Source organism: Pocillopora verrucosa, chromosome 14 (assembly GCF_036669915.1).
Source record: "Pocillopora verrucosa isolate sample1 chromosome 14, ASM3666991v2, whole genome shotgun sequence".
Taxonomy (NCBI): domain Eukaryota; kingdom Metazoa; phylum Cnidaria; class Anthozoa; order Scleractinia; family Pocilloporidae; genus Pocillopora; species Pocillopora verrucosa.
Window position 1 is genome coordinate 22,186,560 of NC_089325.1, and position 17,694 is coordinate 22,204,253.

Here is a 17,694-nt window from a genome sequence, read left to right on the forward strand (position 1 = left end):
CATGCAATGTTTCACAGCGAATAAACATAACGGTTAGCCTTGTACCCAAGCCTCCATTCATTCACCAGCGGTCTTACACAACAAGGTGAAACCCGTAAATGACTGTAAATATATGAAAATCATATATGTGAACTGCGGTTGAAGAAACGAATATGGAAGCAATCCTCACAGTTAAGAACACTACATAAAGAGTAGTGAGAACAAGGCCTAAAAAAAAACTCAGGCTTATACAAGATTTTAACCCATGACCTCTGTGATACTGGTGCAGCGCTCTACAGGAGGCGCTAATAAGCCAACTGGGAAGTTGGCCATTATGTTAATTCCAAATAAACCCTTGAAGTGGTGAATACATGACTGTGAATCTATGAAAATCATATCTATAAACTGCGGTTGAAGAAACGAATAAGGAAACGATCCTCGCAGTTATGAACACTACTTTAAGTAATAGTGAAAATAAGGCCTAAAATATGTTTTTTTCTTTGATACCTCGCAAGAGAAAATTAACTAATTTTTGGACACGTCAGCGATAAAGTCGCAAGAAGTTGCGGAAGACAGTCAAAACAAAGAAAACATAAAGGACTTTCGTGGGGTAATTCTGCTACATAGAACAGTTGGCTTTGTTTCCTGTCTCTCGAAATAAGCAAAGCGATGATCCTTTTGCTACGTGATAAATCCTTTACTAACCGAGCTTGTTCTGTTAAGATGATTAGTCCCGTTCTTTTCTGGCGTTCGTCGAAGTCCATGGAAAAAAAAAAAAAGAACTAAGCTAATATCCATCCATTTTGACCTCACGCTTAGCCAATGACGCACATATATTTTTGGGTGCTTTTGCAGGTTCACCATCCTTCGAGTCGTTTACTGAACATTTCAACGAAATACAGTTTGGATGGCGAACTTTCCAGATCAGAACGTTTTGACCAGACCCAAAACCTTAAATTGTTCGGCAATATTAGTCAGTAATGGGTAACCTTTAGAGAAATGGCAGTTTAAAATTAGCGATATTTGAGTTTGTACGTCTGGTGGTATAGATGGAAAGAAAAAGACCAACATTTCTTTTTCTCGACCAAAACATTTTAAAGCCTTTAAGAACGTTTTATTTTGGGATTGATGGGAAATCTTTGCGCCGACAAAAATTGACCGATTTCTATTAGAGGTGGGCATTTTGAAGAAATATCTATACCCTTATTTGGCATTGCAAGTGTCTCTCCATGATACCCATGCTTTATTTTTTATGGCTACAGCTAAAGCCATTATATCGTCCGGAACGATCCCCGGTGGGACAGCGGTCTTCCAGTGTTCATGTATTCGATCTTTCAGGTGTCGCACAATGTTAGGATACTTATGGCTTACGTCGTAACGTTCTGTAGGATCAGCGGTTATGTTATATAGGGCCAGTTCTACGATGTTTGTTTTTTGATCCTAAAATTAAAAAAAAAAAAAGTTATCGTTCGTCTAAAATATTTTCTCGCATTCTGCTGCTTCTCAGATTCAAAACTTTTGTTTGAAAAGGGGTACCGTGCGGGTAGAGTATTTACCAAAATAACCGAACACCCTCCCTGGTGTGTGAAAACATAAATCGTAACAGAAGATCAAGGGTCTGGTTTGCTGGGAGCGCGCATGGGGAATTTTGATCACTTCCAAGAAAACTCAGTCAAACAAACAAGGAAAAGTCAACGACTACGACATGGAATGCGTTTGAGCAAGAAGATAAGAACAAGGAAAACCCATTACCCAGATTTCTTCCATGTCTGGAGCGATTCCACCTTCTTCTGGAACCTGGTACCAAGTGGCATTGGGTACATGCATCAATAACTTCATGTCACCAACACGAATTGCTGCTCCGCTGTACCATGTGTCATATGTCAATAAAAGCCCTGGTCTTTTCTCAGGAAAGTCAATATTATGGAGAAGCTCTGTCCTGGGTGAAGGTGTTCCACTAGAAATGGTTTCCCATACATCAAAGCCATCCACTGGCATAGGGTTTGAATCCAATGTGGCACCTACAAAACAACACTAGCAAGTTACCATGACTGTGCTTAGGCATTCAAACCGTCTCCAAACGTAGGATTAGCAAAGACAGTAGGAACTGTATATGTGTTTGTGAGTTAAATTTCGGCCAAGTTCTGGCCGTCCTTTACCCGACAAAAAAGAAAACAAAAAAAACAACAAATAGAACAACAACATTACTACTGAGTATCTGAAAAATATCCCAACATGTAACCCACTCAAAAGACAGAAACCAGTGCATTTTAAAACGTATCTTCAATGGTATTGAAGTGAGTACATTTATATGCCAGTTACGTTCAATTTGATCAAGTTAACTATTCCATCGCTGCAAAACCTAACGTTAGCGTGGAAATTAACACCTCACCAAAATAACCAAGTAAAACCTTCTGAAATGTCTAAAAATGTCTTCTTCTAGAAATGTCCATCGAATGTGATTGGACAACTCTTCAGTCTCGCGATTTTTTGAAAGACCTAACATGTATCCTCTGTAATCGTCCCCAATTACGTTCATCGGTGTTCCCTTGCGGGTTCTAGGATTTCAAGAAACACCCACTCAGAAAAAAAAAGGTCCCCCTAAGGAACAGCTTTGCGTGACAATCCTTGGCAGTGATTTTGAACTTCACTCACATCGTAAGTAAGCGCTAGCCTTCAAGGACGCCCTTTTCAGTTCAAGAAAACGGAAATAACTATGTCTGTAGTACCTGCTAGGTTAACAAGAGTCGGATACCAATCAGTTACGTGAATGAGATCACGTGAGATCACCCCCTTCCGTTTTAGCATCTGACCATGAACAAAACCGCACGCTTTCACGCCACCCTCCCACAACGTCTTCTTGTATCCACGCAGGGGGTAGTTGAAGCCGCGGTAGAAAGGGTCTCCACCGTTGTCCGAGCTAAAGATCACAAGAGTATCATTCCACAACCTAGAGGAGTCAATAAAAAGAGCAGTAACTAACAGTAATTAGGATCAATATGAGGATGATGGCGCCTATTTAACAAAGATATCCCTTCCAGACCATCCCAAACCAAATGACCTTCTGAAAAAAAGATGTAACTTCTCAGTGGCATTAAATTTCCCCATCTCACCCAGTTTTAATACCTTGCATTTGTTCTTTGGGTTTTCACGCAAAGCCTCTTCCCAAATGGGAGCGTCTTTCTGACACAACGTGTTGTGGGGGGGGGGGGGGAGTGAAATCACAAAAGAGGCCATGTCCTCAAAGACCCAGGGGAGCACACAATGACGGTTTTAATTCAATGCGAAAGTTTATCTGATGGATGTCTGCACTGAACAGAGACCGCTGTTGAGGTTTTCTCTCTCCCAAGTATTTTCCTAGGGATCTCCAAAGATGAAGAGAAACATGAAAAATTTCATATGAACCTATGATTTTTAGTTTTAGTCTCTGGGTGCCGACATTAGTCCACATTGAAAAATCACAATGAAGATGATGTAAACAACAACAACAAGGAAAACAGACAAAGTAGAGTAATAAAACATGTAAATACTCCTTTATCTCCCAGTTGATTGTGCATGATTAAATATTTGCATCTATTTTCTTGATATTTATCAACATAATATTAACCCTTTCCACCCAAACATCAGTATATATATTCTCCATACTGTTTTCCATACATTTCCTAAGGTGGGTCAAGGTGCTAACAGGGAGAATTTGTTTGACAATCAAGAACTTCTTTAGTTGGTGTTCATTTCCTTTATTCTCTTTAATACAAGGGATATAGAGAAATTAGATGCTAATCATTCTTAGAGGTCAAATAGTTACTCAGGACGATCTCATTATACAGCAATGTTCAATATTTCCCAAACCAAACCACAAAAGTTGTCAGTAGGTAGCGATAAAAAAAAAGCCCTCACCCTTTCTCTCTAAAAGCCTTTGTTATATTTCCAATGGCTTCATCCACCACATCCATCATGGCCGCATAAGTTCGCCTATCCCTGTCTTTGATGAAGCTGTATTTGTTCAGGTATTTTTCAGGCGCCTGAATTGGGTCGTGGACATTCTCAAATGCCATATATAAGAACAACGGCTTAGAAGAATTATGCTCTTCAACAATTCTCTCGACTTCCTACACAAAATGTTGAGATTTGATTCAGGGAGAAAAAACTTAAACTCTAGACCAAAAAGCCATTCAGCTTTCTTTCATATGGTTTTAAATTCCAGAAATAGTTAGAACATAATGGGATTATGTGAGCTTAAGGGCTACTGGTGAAAAGAAGACAAACTATGTGCCAGCATTAATTTACTAAGAGAGAACTCTTATTCCAAATCACCTGCACATAAAGGTGGGAAGTGTATTGTCCTTTGTACCCTCTGGCAACTTTTTCACCCTCAAAGAGGTCTAAAAAGCCATCATGGGTGTGGTTGAAGTGGTCGTGTCCATAGTTGTAGAATCCAAAGAAGGAATCAAAGCCTCTGTGTGTTGGAGTACTCACAGATGTATAGTGACCTAAATGCCATTTTCCAACAAGATGTGTTTTGTAACCTGAAAATGGCAACATAATAAAATGAAATGAATTCATGAAAATAATTAGTATAGAATTAAGGTGGAAAGTAATTTGTTAAAATGGAGAAAATGATGGCAACATAATATGTTAAAATGAATTAATAAAATGAAGAATTGAGTAATCAGGGGTCAACTGAGGTATAGCCAGAGCCATAATGGGGTATTTTCTTACTTGTCGCTTTTACCTTTAACTCCCACGATCTCATTAGTAATTCTCCTCACTTTCTGCCATATAGTTGTTGTAGTGTTAGTTTGGAGAATTTGGTACTGGATCAACTATTAATCCCCTAAATAATATTTTTCTTTCCTATGATTCTCATCACTTGTCTACTTGATATTGTATTGATATCGTAAGGAGAAATTCTGTCTTGGTGACTCATGGGAATTAAAGTATTTAAAGTTTTTTTTTTTTAAAACCAACAATCAACCTTTCCTTTAGGTCAGCCTTCCAGACCTTTAAATTAAGTGAAAATTAACCCAGGTATGTTGCATGCAGCATCTTTAAAATATATATTTTTTTTCCTTTTGGAGCCAGGAGCTTGCACTATACTAAGCATTTTATTTGCTTTTGCCTTCTGAAATTGTCAGATTGAAACACTTCCCTGACCAAAAGTTACTTAATTATCCAACCTCAATCCAATTAGCTTTTTGAAGCAGAGATCAATATGAACTGATTGATACTTTTATTACATAATAAAGAAGCTTGTAAGGGCACTACTGAGGGATTTTGATGGAATCTTGGAAATACTTGAGTACTACATAATTCAGTGATTTAAGTGAAAGCACGGAGACAAAATTTCAATACTTCCTGCTCAGGTAAAAAATATTTGTGCATGTACATAAATGTGTTCAATGCTTGTGATGATTTAGCCTTGCAACTTGAATATGCTTGAACTAGAGAATTTCTCTGGCAAATTTGTCAGTGCTATTCTTGTATACCACAATTAAAATACTCTGTGCAATTAAAATACTTTGTGCAAAGAACTCTCTAAGTGACATGCTGCAGACTTAGAATCTGCATAATTTTAGTTTACTAATACATGGTTGTTTATTAATAAATAGTTATTTTTATTCATTTATATAGCTCTTTAATTTTACTTTTATATATCAATCTTGGTTTTATAATTAGGAATCAGGTTACCAAAACCTTGAGCTCTTAATGGTAAAATAATGTTTCTATTTTACAACAGCTATAGTAATTATAATAAGTAAGCATACAAATTCCTTGAAATGGGGGGCATTAATATTTTCTGGTTTTGTGTTTTGGACCATTTTTTAGTGTTTTGGTCATAGTGGAGAAAAATATAGTTACTGTAGTCTTTGTTACAGTTTTTTTCTTTGTAATAATTCTAGCTTCCACTTGAACTCAAATACAAATTCACATCCACCTATGTATTCTAAGTTGTGTACATTTTGAGTTTTGATGACTTTGTGAGTGGTTTTGGGTTTTTATGTACATTAAAGTTGGTTCATACTACAAGCCAATTTGGAAGCCTTTGCCTATTAACTCTGAGAAGTGATAACATGTAATTTCTCCCTATAATATCTATACATTATCTTGTAAACAGGTAATGATAATATTAAAAGTTTTCAGGCAGATGTTGCTATCTTGATCTACAAGTACAGTTACACCAAATTCTTGTAACTAATTTCAAAGGAAATGTGCAGCAGCTGGAGGGGGAATTAGAAATCAGATCTTGGGAGTTAAAGGATTAAAAGTAACATAATTTAGATACTCAACCTACCTACTTCTTTTAACTTCTCTGGTAGAATGGAGAATTCTAGAGGAAGTCCAAAAGGGGTTAAACTAAGAATTGCTCGATGTTGTAGGCCTGAAAATGTAAAGAAACAGCTGTCAGTAATTCTTCATTTGAATTTTTTTGGTTAAACTTTGCTTCAATACTGTTTGAAGAAACTAGCTTATAAGGAATATGTCCTGGATTTAAAATGGAAGGTTAAAGATTTCAAGTTAACTTTGTTTTTCAAACTGTAAAATTTTGCCACAAACATGGGAACAGGAAAAAAAGGGATCTCCAGGGTAAATCAAAATGGAGAAGTCTATAAACAGATAATGCAGGAATTGCAAATGACTGGGCTGTAATCACTTTAAGGAAATTCTGAAACCAGTCTTCCACTCATCACATTAAACTTTGCCAAAAAATCCTTTTCTTCAACATGCCCCCCCTGAAAAGTTGAGATGGGAAAGATGGGTGGAGGGGGAGTGGCATGGACCTCTAAGTCTCCTTTGTCCCCACATGATCCAGTTGACAGCAATCTTCATCCCACATGTATACAAACTGAGCTTGGTCTTCTACAATCCATTTCTCTGACACTGATATGATTAGCTTGTTCACTTGATTCAATAATGTTGATTAAGTTTCAGTAAAGTTTAATTTACTTGTCCCCACTTTAAAGTTACCCTTACCCTCCCCACTAGAAATTGAATGAACATAGCATCTCGGGTTCCTAGCAGTGGCTGCAGGACAACTTGGTACAGAAGTTCCTCTAAGGTCACAAAAGTTGGATCAATGAAAGTTTCTCAGCAACTACGCACCTACCCCTCCCCTAACCCAAAATTAACCCTAGCATGATATCAGCTGTTGAGATACTGAAAAGTTACCCCCTAAAGGCCGGCCAAAACATGTTTTTCGTGAGTCTTAAGGAAGAAAACTAGTAAAACATGCGCACCGGTGTGTATTGGATACCGGCCTGTCATGAGAGATCCTCTAGTTGGTGTACAGTATTGTTGGACATAGTAATTCTCAAGGATAACTCCTTCACGAGCAAGTCTGTCTACATTAGGAGTCTTTATTTGCGAACCGTGATATCCAACATCGCTCCATCCCAAATCATCGACCAATAGTAGCAATATGTGAGGCTGTGAAGCTAGAGCTTGTGTCCAGAAAATACAACAAGAGATGATGGAGACGACCGTCGCAGTAAATGCAACGTTATTGAACAAAAACATCACCGTAGTCTAACACCTTCTTCGATCCTCTTGAGAGAGGAGCGCGGGCTCATTTTCCTGGAGGCTGGTGATGCGACAAGGGGGCAAAAATTTTACAACTTGAGTTTGATTGAAGCATGCCTATTATTGTTAAAAAATATTAATTACAGTTAAAATCATACGATAAATAGAAGTTAGGATTAAAAAAAAAAAAAAAAAAAAAAAACAGAAGAAGAAGATGTACATATCTCAGGGTTTAGCGATTGTGTGACTGACTACCTGACCCTGCGTGACCGTGACTGTATGACAAATGTGTGGAGGCAAACCCCACGCGAGCAAAATATGAGCCTGCGATAAAAATATCGGGAAAAAAATCCAAAATGTCGGAACTGAGGAAAGAGGCTTTAAAGAGCAAATACGTTGGTTTACCTCCTGCCCCGAAACGACCTGGGAAATCTTACGGGTAAGAATTAAGACACTGAATTGATATGTAGGTGGTTTGTAAAGAACTTTATGTAGGTGGTTTGTAAAAAACTTTATGTAGCTGTTGTTATGGACTGAGATCTTTTGATCGCACAAACAGATCCACGGGAGGACTGCGACGAAAGCGTGATTACACACCGTTGTCTTGGGAAGATTACTTCGATAGTTCGAGAGATGTTTGTGTCAATGATAAAAACGTATCTTTTGTTCCACTGAGTGCTTCTGTAATGAGAGAAGGGGAGATCCCTCTAAATTCCATACCCACGTTAATTACGAGTGCTGTGATTGTTTAAAAGTTATTTTAGTACAAAAGTCATGTTAATTCATTTGACCTTACTTCTTGTGCATACTACAGTTGTATTTTTCGAAACATTTTATGCAATTGTAATTACTTCATGCAACGGCCAGCATGTTGACGTTGAATGTCATAAGCTGTGGTCGTTACTACTGGAAAATGCATTCCCTTTTGTTGTTTAACTCGTTAACCCCTATCAGTGAATGACTTCAACATTTGTATAATTTCTCCTTTCCTTTTCAGTACCCTTGAATCAAATGTAAAAAGGTCATGAGAATAATAGAAATGATAACCAATTCAAGAAGCCCCTAATTTTAAAAGTCTCCTTGTTGTCCTTAGGAAATGTTAAGAGGAAAGTGCAAAGAATACAGATATTAATGTTAGGTATGGGCGGCTGTCACCGCCAACAATATAGGCATAATAAATCATTTGTAATAAATAGAAATGGTCTACTTGTCTTTTGGAGAACAGTTTATCTTATCTCAAGAGACTTATTTAAAATACAAATGGACAAGTCACCTATGGTGAATTGAAATATTCAAGCAAAAAATGGTTTATACAATTAGAACATTTCTGTTTATTACAAACCATTCATTTTGCCTGTATTTTTGGCAGTGACAACCGCTCATAGTTAGGGCATGAGGGGTTCTGTTTCAGCGAAGTAAGCTTGTTATTCTTGGTACAATTATAGAGGGTGAAAAACTTTTGCTATCTTCATGTGACAAAGAAATTATTTAATTGATTTATTTTAGAAAGGTATTTATATTTCAGATAAAGTTTGACGAAGACCACCAAAATAGCATGCTTAACCATGAAAAAAAAAACCAACTAAAAAAAACTAAAAAAAAAAACTAAAAAAATAGACAGGAACATTCTCCTTACAGTTACAATGCCCTGTTCGGCTTGACTTTTGAAGCTCAATGCCAGTGCCATGGCAATAGGATATGTACATGTCTCTTTTATCTTTTTTCTCCCTTAATCATTAGACTGTCCATACTGTTCTTCATACATTTCCTAAGTTACTGACAAGGAGAAGAACTTCTTTACTTAGTTAGATAATTTCATGGATTCATATGACCTTAATATTTGATTCTATGGAGATACTTTAAGGAGAAATTGGATGTTAGTCACTCTTAGAGGTTGACCCTTTAACTCCCAAGATCTGATTGTTAATTCTCCCCTCTAGCTGTAACACATTTCCTAAATTAGTTATGAGAACTTGGTGCTAGATCAAGATAGCAGCTTCTACCTGATAAGTTTGAATATTCTCATTACCTGTTTGCTGAATAATGTATGGATATTATTGGGAGAAGTTTCATGTTAATCACTACTGGGAGTTAAAGGGTTAAGTTAAAGTGGCCATGATGAGGAATGGAAAGATTAGGAGAATTTCCTTGACTTATTGCCTGGCAACTTGTGCAATAGAGATTTCGAGTTTACCAGGCTGGTAATTCTGGTCCAGTTCTATTGTTACTTCATGGCGGAGGGCATTCTGCTTTGTCATGGGCTGTCTTCACTGTAAGTATTTGTCATAACACTTTATAACATAGCTAGCACATTCAGGTACCCAAATCCAATAGCGTGAGCGTGTTTTATAATTCTATTGTGCACTCAAATGATTTAAGCAAACCAGTGCCTCAGTATTGAAAATTGTCCTCTGTGATTGACTGCAAACTTCCTGACCAGTCTGGCTGTTTTGTTTTGAGATTTTGAAGATGATTTCTCCAGTCCATGCCAACTGAGATAGACTTTTGGAAGCTCTTTATGAAAAGTTAATCTAGAGAAGGATGCTGGATTTGAAAAGTGACTGTCTTTTACACCTTTAAAACAATTAAAAGAGCTATCAAGTGATAATACTAAGAGAGTTTTCATCTTTTTTTAGAAATCAATCATAAGAATATGTCACTGTCAAGTTTTAGCATTAGATCTCAGAGGACATGGTAAGTGTATTATTCTTAACAAACCTATAATTGTTTGATCCCTTAAAATGACTAACATCTAATTTCTTCTTACAATATCACCCCTGAATCACACATTAAGGTTAAGAGAACACAGGAAATGATCACCATTTAAAGAAGCTTCCGATTTTTAACTAATTCTCCTTGTCAGCATATTGGGAAATGTAAAGGGTAGAGTGTGGAGAATATGCATACTGATGTTTGGGTGAAAAGGGCCAAATGCACAAGATTTGCATGAAGATATCACAGGAAAAACAGAGTTGACAGTTCTATTGAATGATCATATCCTGGTGGAAAGAAATTCCATACAAATACCCTTACTGCCTACCACCTAAATAACCTATAAATTTAGACACTCGTTTCATAAGTGTTTAGTCATATAGGGTCTATACTTGTGTACTTAGCACTACTGGACGTGTGTTGAGTGACAATGTTTGTGCTGTAATTTTGAAATATATGAAAATTGCTTCTTTTAAAGGTGACACATCCACAGAAGATGACTCTGATTTGTCAGCGGATACCTTATCAAAGTAAGTTTTACCTGATAATCCTAATGATCTCTGATACCAGATGTATTTGCTAGATTACATGAGGTATGAGTAAGGGAATAATGACTCAGTCAGATGTTTCCCTGTGAGTGCTTTACTGGATGTCTGCATGAGAGTGATTATGAAAAATTGGTTGAATGCATGATCAATGTATAGGAGATGAAAAATTTTGTGTCAGTTTCCCCAAACTTGTAGTCAGGGCCCAATATTAGTAATAAAAATAAGTAATTAGATGTATATTAAAGACAACATGAAATTTAGTTACAGGTGTTCAAAAGTGACTAAAAAAAATTATTTTTTGTTACTGTTACATCAACATCCTTTAACATAATTGGTTCCTTGAAGCTCACAGGCTTCCTTCAGCATTGCCCTTGGAAAATAGGTGGCCTTTTGGAACATGGATTGTCTGCTGACTAATATTTGAACATATTTTTGCACAAAGTTTCGGCTACTGTGTATATATTGTAGCATGGCCAATAGCATACATGTCCTACTACTGAACATATTTTATAATGTACATACTTCAATAAGAACCGTTTGTTTCTCACTCACAGAGATGTTGGAAATGTTGTACAGGCTCTCTACGGAGATTCCCCTCCACCCATACTTCTGGTTGGACACAGGTAAAATGCACTTATTATGAAATGTCTGGAGCAAATCCTTTTATTTTGATTTGTCCTTAATGCTTAATAAGAGTGTGTATAGCAATATTTACAAAGGAAAGTGCTGTTTATCAAAGCCAATGTTTTAAAAATGTGTGGGGTAATAGTAACAAGATGTGTTTGTGTTGATCACAAGGGCTTAACCCTTGAACTCCCAGATCAAATTTGTTATTCTTCTTACTGTCGATCATACAATTCTTATAATGTTAGTTCAGAGAATTTAGTATTGGATCAACTAATCATCCCCAAATTGATATTTTTCTTTATTCCCATTACTTATCTGGTTGATATTGTATTGATATTGTGAGGAGAAATTCTGTCTCGGGTACTCATGGGAGTTTAAGGGTTAATGATAGTAATTTCTTGTTTTCAGCATGGGTGGGGCCATTGCTGTTCATGTTGGAGTTCAAAAACTGTTGAGTACCTCTTTAGCTGGACTAGCTGTTATTGATGTAGTGGAAGGTGAGTGAGAGAGACTAATAAAAAAGTACATGGAGTGCATTTAAAATGAATGTAGTAATTAAAAGTAACACCAGAGTGATCACAATAATATTGCTGATCAGATTGAAGGAAAATATCAGAAGTAGCCAATGACAACCAGAGCTAAAACAGGAAAACTACCTCACAATGGCACAATGTAATTTACATCTGTTTGGTCAAGTGGATGACATGAGTTTTCTAGACCAATTAAAGACTGTGGTGAAAGAAGACCAATTTAATCCTAGTATAATTTCCAATTTATATCTGCTTACACCAGTTTGGTATGAACAAGTGGGGTGGAAGAAGTCACTAGTCAGTTGTGTTAAGATGAAGTAAGGTTAACAATTTTCAATGAGAGCTAAATACTTTCAGCAAGAAACTGTGTCCAGGCAGTAACTTAATAGGCATATGGGTATTATTTAGAAAAAGCTCTGGATTTATGGAGAAATTTGTTTGTTTATATACATATAGGGACGGCGATGGAAGCATTGTCTGCTATGCAGTCTTTTTTGAAAAGCAGACCATCTTCGTTTCAATCACTGGAAGAAGGAATAGAATGGAGGTATTCTGAAATGGGATGAAGGACCAGTCTAAAACAAGATTTCCTTCATTTTCCTTCAGTTTTCATAATCCAAATGACAGAGGCCAATCTACCATTTTTGATATCTTAAAATTCTAACATGACTCAGAGGCTAGGGAGAATAAAACAGAATAAATTTATTTATCATCCCTCAACCTCAATGTGATTTCTTTTGTTTTATTCTTCCAGGGCTAAATTTGAAGCAAAAATTACTTGAGTTTACATTTTCAAGGGGTATAGCCAATGGTGACTAAATGTTATATGATGTGACCTTTCTTCATGTTTTTACAATTGCAGTATACGAAGTGGCCAGGTCCACAATGTGGAATCAGCGCGTATATCCATGGCTGGACAGTTAGTCAGGTGAATTTAATATCTTCTCGTCTGAGTCAGTGGTGGAAAGCTTTTGACAAAGACATTAATGCTTGTAATCTCTGTTGTTTTGGTTGATTAAGTCTGTAGTTATATTTACATTCAAGTACGATTAAAATTGTGTTTAAAACCAACAGATGTAGTGGTGACAGTGAAGATAAAGTAAATAGCGAGTGTCCAACTTCTCCCCCACTGTCACATGCCTGTGATACAATTAGTGAAGAATGTGAAGAAACAGTCAATATAAAAACTTCGACTGTGGTGCATGCAGGGAATAGTCAGGTGGATACAGGGCAGAAGGTAAGCAGCAGCAGTGCCCTGTTTCTATTGAAGTTATCTTTAATTCTAAATTTTCTGGACATCCAATTACAACTTTCTTGTTCCCTTTTACCTCTCTCCAGTTCCCTCTTACCCCTTCCCCCTTCCCTCTTACCCCTTCCCCCTTCCCTCTTACCCCTTTCCCATTCCTTTTTACCCCTCCCCTCTTCCCTTTTACCCCTCCCCTGTTTCGTTTTACCCCTCCCCTGTTCCCTTTTACCCCTCCCCCATTCACTTTTACCCCTACCCCTTCCCTCTCATCCCTCCCCTATTCCCCTTTTACCACTCCCCCTTCCCTGTTACCTCTTCCTCGTTCCCCTTCACCCCATCTCCCTTCCCACTTACCCCTCCCCAGTTCCCTTTAATCCCTTCCCCTTCCCTCTTACCCCTCCCCAGTTCCCTTTAATCCCTTCCCCCTTCCCTTTTACCCCTCCTCCTTCCCTCTCATCCCTCCCCTATTCCCCTTTTACCACTCCCCCTTCTCTCTTCCCTTCCCTCTTACCACTCCCTCGTTCCCCTTTACCCCATCTCCCTTCCCACTCACCCCTCCCCAGTTCCCTTTAATCCCTTCCCCCTTCTCTCTTACCCCTCCCCCGTTCCCTTTTTCCCCTACTTTCTTCCTTTTTACCTCTTCCTATTAGATTTAGGGGGGTTACGTATGTTGTTAACAAATATCTTATTTCAGTGTGCTAGCTCTTATAATCACCCACAGGCCTAATTGCATTCAAATATTCCGACCCTCATACACCCAAAAAGTATTCTTTTATAAATATTCACGCTTACAATTTGTAAGTTCGTAATCTTTTTATTTCTTGCACCTTATCTATATCACATTCATCAGTTAATCAAACAGAAAAATGATTCAAATACTGTAAAAGAGGATAAATCGAGTTACAGAATTGTTGGTAAAAAAGTCTGACTGGAGAAAACTATCTAAAAAGCATCGCATCTTGCTTCACATTGGGCAGAACCAACGGAGCTACAAGGAGAACTGCTTTGCGTGTGTAAATGTTGAAAGCACTTTTATGCTGCCGTTAGTGAGACGTTTTACAGAAATGATAGACTAGAGCAGTCCCTGCTTCTCGATGAAGTCTGTAGCGCGAGTCAAAATGATCAGCGCCCACCATACTTCCAGAGTTCCACGCAAGGCACTAACTTCAAATCTTTTTCCATTGTTTGGGTATTTGTCGTTTAGAGGGCTGATGAGAGATTAACTTGGAGGATTGACTTGTCTAAGACTGATCAGTTTTGGGAAGGTGAGTCTAAGATTACTCAGACGTGCACTTCTCGCCATGTGAACACTGATGGAAATGTGACGTGTACTTTGATAGGGCTACAAAATCCTGCGAGTGTGCATCTCCTTAGAAACCTTTGTCATTCATGGTAACTTTTTTTCACGCTTCTATAGCCCTGGAATTGTGGATTTTAAAAGTTGGGATCATGTCTCGTTTCCCCTTGTTCTACATCTCTGAAGGAATGAAGTCTCTAACAAATAACAAGAGTCTCCACCTTGTGGGTGAACTGAGGAACTAAGTATGCCCCCCCTCCCGTTTCGTGAGTAATGCAGGTGTATATATTTCCCTTTTGTCTATCAGTTTTATTTGTTTTTATTTTCTATCTTTTTAATTTTGAAGGCTGGTTTAAAGGCATGTCCAATTTGTTCTTATCGTGTCCTGTTCCAAAGCTTCTCATCTTGGCAGGTAATCAAATGTAATTTTCTGGATTTCAATTTTTTTGTGCCTGTTTGTTTGTTTGTTTGTTTATTTTACTTTGATATTGAAGGTGAGGATGATGATAATGATAATGATGATGATGAGGCTTTCATTGTTTTTGTTGTTCTGGTTGAATGTTAGATGATTTACGTGATTAAAAAGCTCCATGCCTTTGACGAATATAGTCGCGGACAATTTAATTTTTTAACCATTTCCCTTGCGCTCTTCAGAAACTATATCTTTGATCTGCGCAAGTAGTTTTGACACTTAACAATATAAAGATCGAATTTTCGACACAGGTGTGGATCGTCTTGACAAAGATCTGACGATTGGTCAAATGCAAGGTATGATGTCTCAGATTAGTTGAGACCTAGTTTATGTGATATAATATTTTCTTGTTTGAATGACAATTTTTTCTAAGGATGGAAACTCTGAAATATTCGTTTGAAGGTAAATTTCAGATGCAAGTATTACCACGCTGCGGTCATTGCGTTCACGAGGATGCCCCGGACAAAGTAAGTGAAATAGCGAATTCATCCTCAGCTTAGAACGATAAATGTAAAAAAGAGTAATAATTAAATTATAATAACAATAATGATAAATACAAAAATAATACTGAATGATAATGTTAACAATGGTAGTAAAAAATAAAAAAAAATTCTAATGAGCTTACCAGGGTTTTCCATGCCTTGTTGTGAACGGCTGCATCATCTCCTCAGAGCAATTTGAAATTTCTCACATTTAGTAACAATCAAACCTTCACTTTTTCCTGACGTATTTTTGTGGTATGAATAGAATAAAGTTGGGAAATTGCGAATGTTCTGAAATTTTCAATTCTAAAAACGTGAAAAACATGATTCACGGTAAAGAGACCGATTCTGAAAAAAAATTACAGTACCATCATAAGTATCCCTTAGCCCAAAGTTACATCTTATTTACACCTGCTACTTGAGGTGACTATTGCCGTGTTCCGACTGTGGTTTGTCCTTTATGTGTGCAGGTTGCAGAAGTCCTAGTGACATTTCTAATGCGGCTGAAACTCGCTGTGACAAAGGAGAACTTTCTGAGGTAGGCATTGATATAGAACTGACTCCCGCACTTGTTTTTTGTCATATTCGTCGCGCACTCTGTCCTTATTGGGCGATTTATTCCGAACCTTTTATTGTTTTATGAACTAAAGGATTCCCAATCCATCACCGAAACAAAGATGTCTTATATTTGTGACAACCGTAAGTGTCGCAGTATCTTTGCATGGATCCAAATTTTAGAATCCTACTTCACGTTTGGATGATCTACCATCTGAGGGTTTTGTGGTGGCAAGCATCCTACTAGGATCACAAATGTCGATAGCTTTCTACACAGAAATAACACTTAACTTCTTTTGAGTTTGTATATTCTGGTCGTGATTGGGTTGTTGTTTCAGTGATGTTATGAAAAGGTGGGAACAATTTTTCTCATGCTGTTTTTTTCCTCTTTCTTAAACAATCAAAGTTTTGTGTGTCACTTTCGGTGTAAACTTAAAATTGTAGAAAGTAAAGAAAGTTAATGCTCAAGTTTTCAAGTTAGTTTTGCACACTTCTTTGACGTCAAATTTTAACCGAGGAGATTGAATCGATTCAAACACAAAGAATTTCTGATATATCTTGTTACCTTTTCCTTCTGCAGACCTATGCCGGCGTGCTAGTCGTGGATCGTATTTCTTCTTGTTGTCAAACGAGTACGAGCAGGAGAGAGTTTTGCCAAGTTCATTAAATTTCTGTTAATAAGCCTTTACACGTTAGGTTCTCTTTCTGTACAGATTAAAAGACCAGCAAACGCCAATCGAGTGGGTATATAGTCTTTGTATGGCAGCTATCGAAACCAACTCTTCCCATTTTGTATACTATTCCCACTTAGCTATCGGAGCTTAGCATTACGTTACGAGGTGTATTGTCAGTCCTCCTCTTATGAGATGAAAATATGCAATCCCCTTCTTTCATAGTCAGCATTCATTCAGTTTACACGACATTTTCTAGATGCATACAGCGGGTAAGAGAGTGGCACTTTTATACAATCCTTCTTGTCCAAGATCGCTGCATAATAACCCGTGCAAGGTTTGAAACAGACTATTTTGACGCTAAAATACGAAAAAGTCTTGTAAAGCTTTTTTTCCCCTCTTTTTTCCGCTAAAACGTCCTCTAGTCGGAAGTGAAAGTTTGCACCAGTCAGGGCAAAGTAGGTCCGCAACGCGTGCGGATCCTAAAATTTGGGGAGCAATGTGGCATTAGATCTAATCGGAACGATGAAAAAATTGATTCATTAACAAGATAAACAAACTCACAATAAATGGTATCATATCTGGATATCATCTTAAGATTTTTTTTCTGAAAAAAAAAACAGAACATTTATTTCGTCATGTTCCTTCACATATAATCCTCTCCCACAAGCCAAGTTCCGTCTTAATAGCCCAACCCCCATACCCCTTAATTGTATTCTGCTATAATTATACACGCCTTTATTTCATTATTATCATTATCATTATATAAGTACAAATTACAGACATAGTTAAAATTACTACACAGAAACGAGGATTGGCGCAATTGCTGTTGTAAGCATTTTCACCAAAATTAACATTACAACTGTTCTAAAAAATATTAATTATATTAACAATAATAAGACTTTTAAATTACTGCACAGCCTCACTATTATAATGAAGTTAAATACAGTTACTATTGGGAAAACTAATACAATCATTGTAATTATTACTAATGCAAAAAAAAAAAAATTAAAATTCAACGGAGCTGCAAAGAAAACTACAGTGAGTTCAGTAATTT

At 37.2% G+C, this 17,694-nt stretch overlaps 2 protein-coding genes across 4 annotated transcripts; one reads left to right on the top strand and one right to left on the bottom strand.

Moving 5' to 3' along the window:
• Positions 1 to 10: 10 nt before the first annotated feature.
• LOC136278016 (arylsulfatase B-like) lies at positions 11 to 7,548 on the bottom strand. Of its 3 annotated transcripts, none has more exons than XM_066161152.1 (7): positions 7,347 to 7,548; positions 6,272 to 6,358; positions 4,294 to 4,505; positions 3,877 to 4,088; positions 2,709 to 2,929; positions 1,732 to 2,000; positions 11 to 1,419 (listed from the first exon to the last, which is right to left on the bottom strand). In XM_066161152.1, exons 1-7 carry the CDS (start codon positions 7,492 to 7,494, stop codon positions 1,183 to 1,185), a joined length of 1,386 nt encoding a protein of 461 aa, XP_066017249.1. In that variant the 5' UTR covers positions 7,495 to 7,548; the 3' UTR covers positions 11 to 1,182. The 3 variants fall into 3 exon arrangements, with proteins under 3 accessions (XP_066017249.1, XP_066017248.1, XP_066017247.1); XM_066161151.1 differs by having other exon boundaries at positions 7,236 to 7,548; XM_066161150.1 differs by having other exon boundaries at positions 15 to 1,419; positions 7,215 to 7,548.
• Positions 7,549 to 7,835: 287 nt separating this feature from the next.
• LOC131797524 (protein phosphatase methylesterase 1) lies at positions 7,836 to 17,622 on the top strand. Its single transcript, XM_059115145.2, has 16 exons — positions 7,836 to 7,936; positions 8,057 to 8,153; positions 9,677 to 9,769; positions 10,134 to 10,191; positions 10,688 to 10,739; positions 11,312 to 11,380; positions 11,793 to 11,881; positions 12,371 to 12,461; positions 12,777 to 12,842; positions 12,989 to 13,151; positions 14,365 to 14,425; positions 14,804 to 14,869; positions 15,181 to 15,225; positions 15,332 to 15,396; positions 15,882 to 15,949; positions 16,547 to 17,622. The coding sequence occupies exons 1-16, from the start codon at positions 7,854 to 7,856 to the stop codon at positions 16,563 to 16,565; spliced, it is 1,185 nt and encodes a 394-aa protein (XP_058971128.2). The 5' UTR covers positions 7,836 to 7,853; the 3' UTR covers positions 16,566 to 17,622.
• The last annotated feature ends 72 nt before the right edge of the window (positions 17,623 to 17,694 follow it).

Bases quoted from the DNA above. Each gene is read 5' to 3' on its own strand.
- LOC136278016 (XM_066161150.1), bottom strand. From the start codon at position 7,494: ATGTTTTTGTTCAATAACGTTGCATTTACTGCGACGGTCGTCTCCATC. The intron at 6,359-7,214 runs GTGCGCATGTTT...TTACATTTTCAG, and splicing joins CCGGTATCCAATACACACCG to GCCTACAACATCGAGCAATT. The intron at 1,420-1,731 runs GTAATGGGTTTT...TTTTAATTTTAG, and splicing joins CAGACATGGAAGAAATCTGG to GATCAAAAAACAAACATCGT.
- LOC131797524 (XM_059115145.2), top strand. From the start codon at position 7,854: ATGTCGGAACTGAGGAAAGAGGCTTTAAAGAGCAAATACGTTGGTTTA. The intron at 11,381-11,792 runs GTAAAATGCACT...TCTTGTTTTCAG, and splicing joins ATACTTCTGGTTGGACACAG to CATGGGTGGGGCCATTGCTG. The intron at 11,882-12,370 runs GTGAGTGAGAGA...ATATACATATAG, and splicing joins TGTTATTGATGTAGTGGAAG to GGACGGCGATGGAAGCATTG.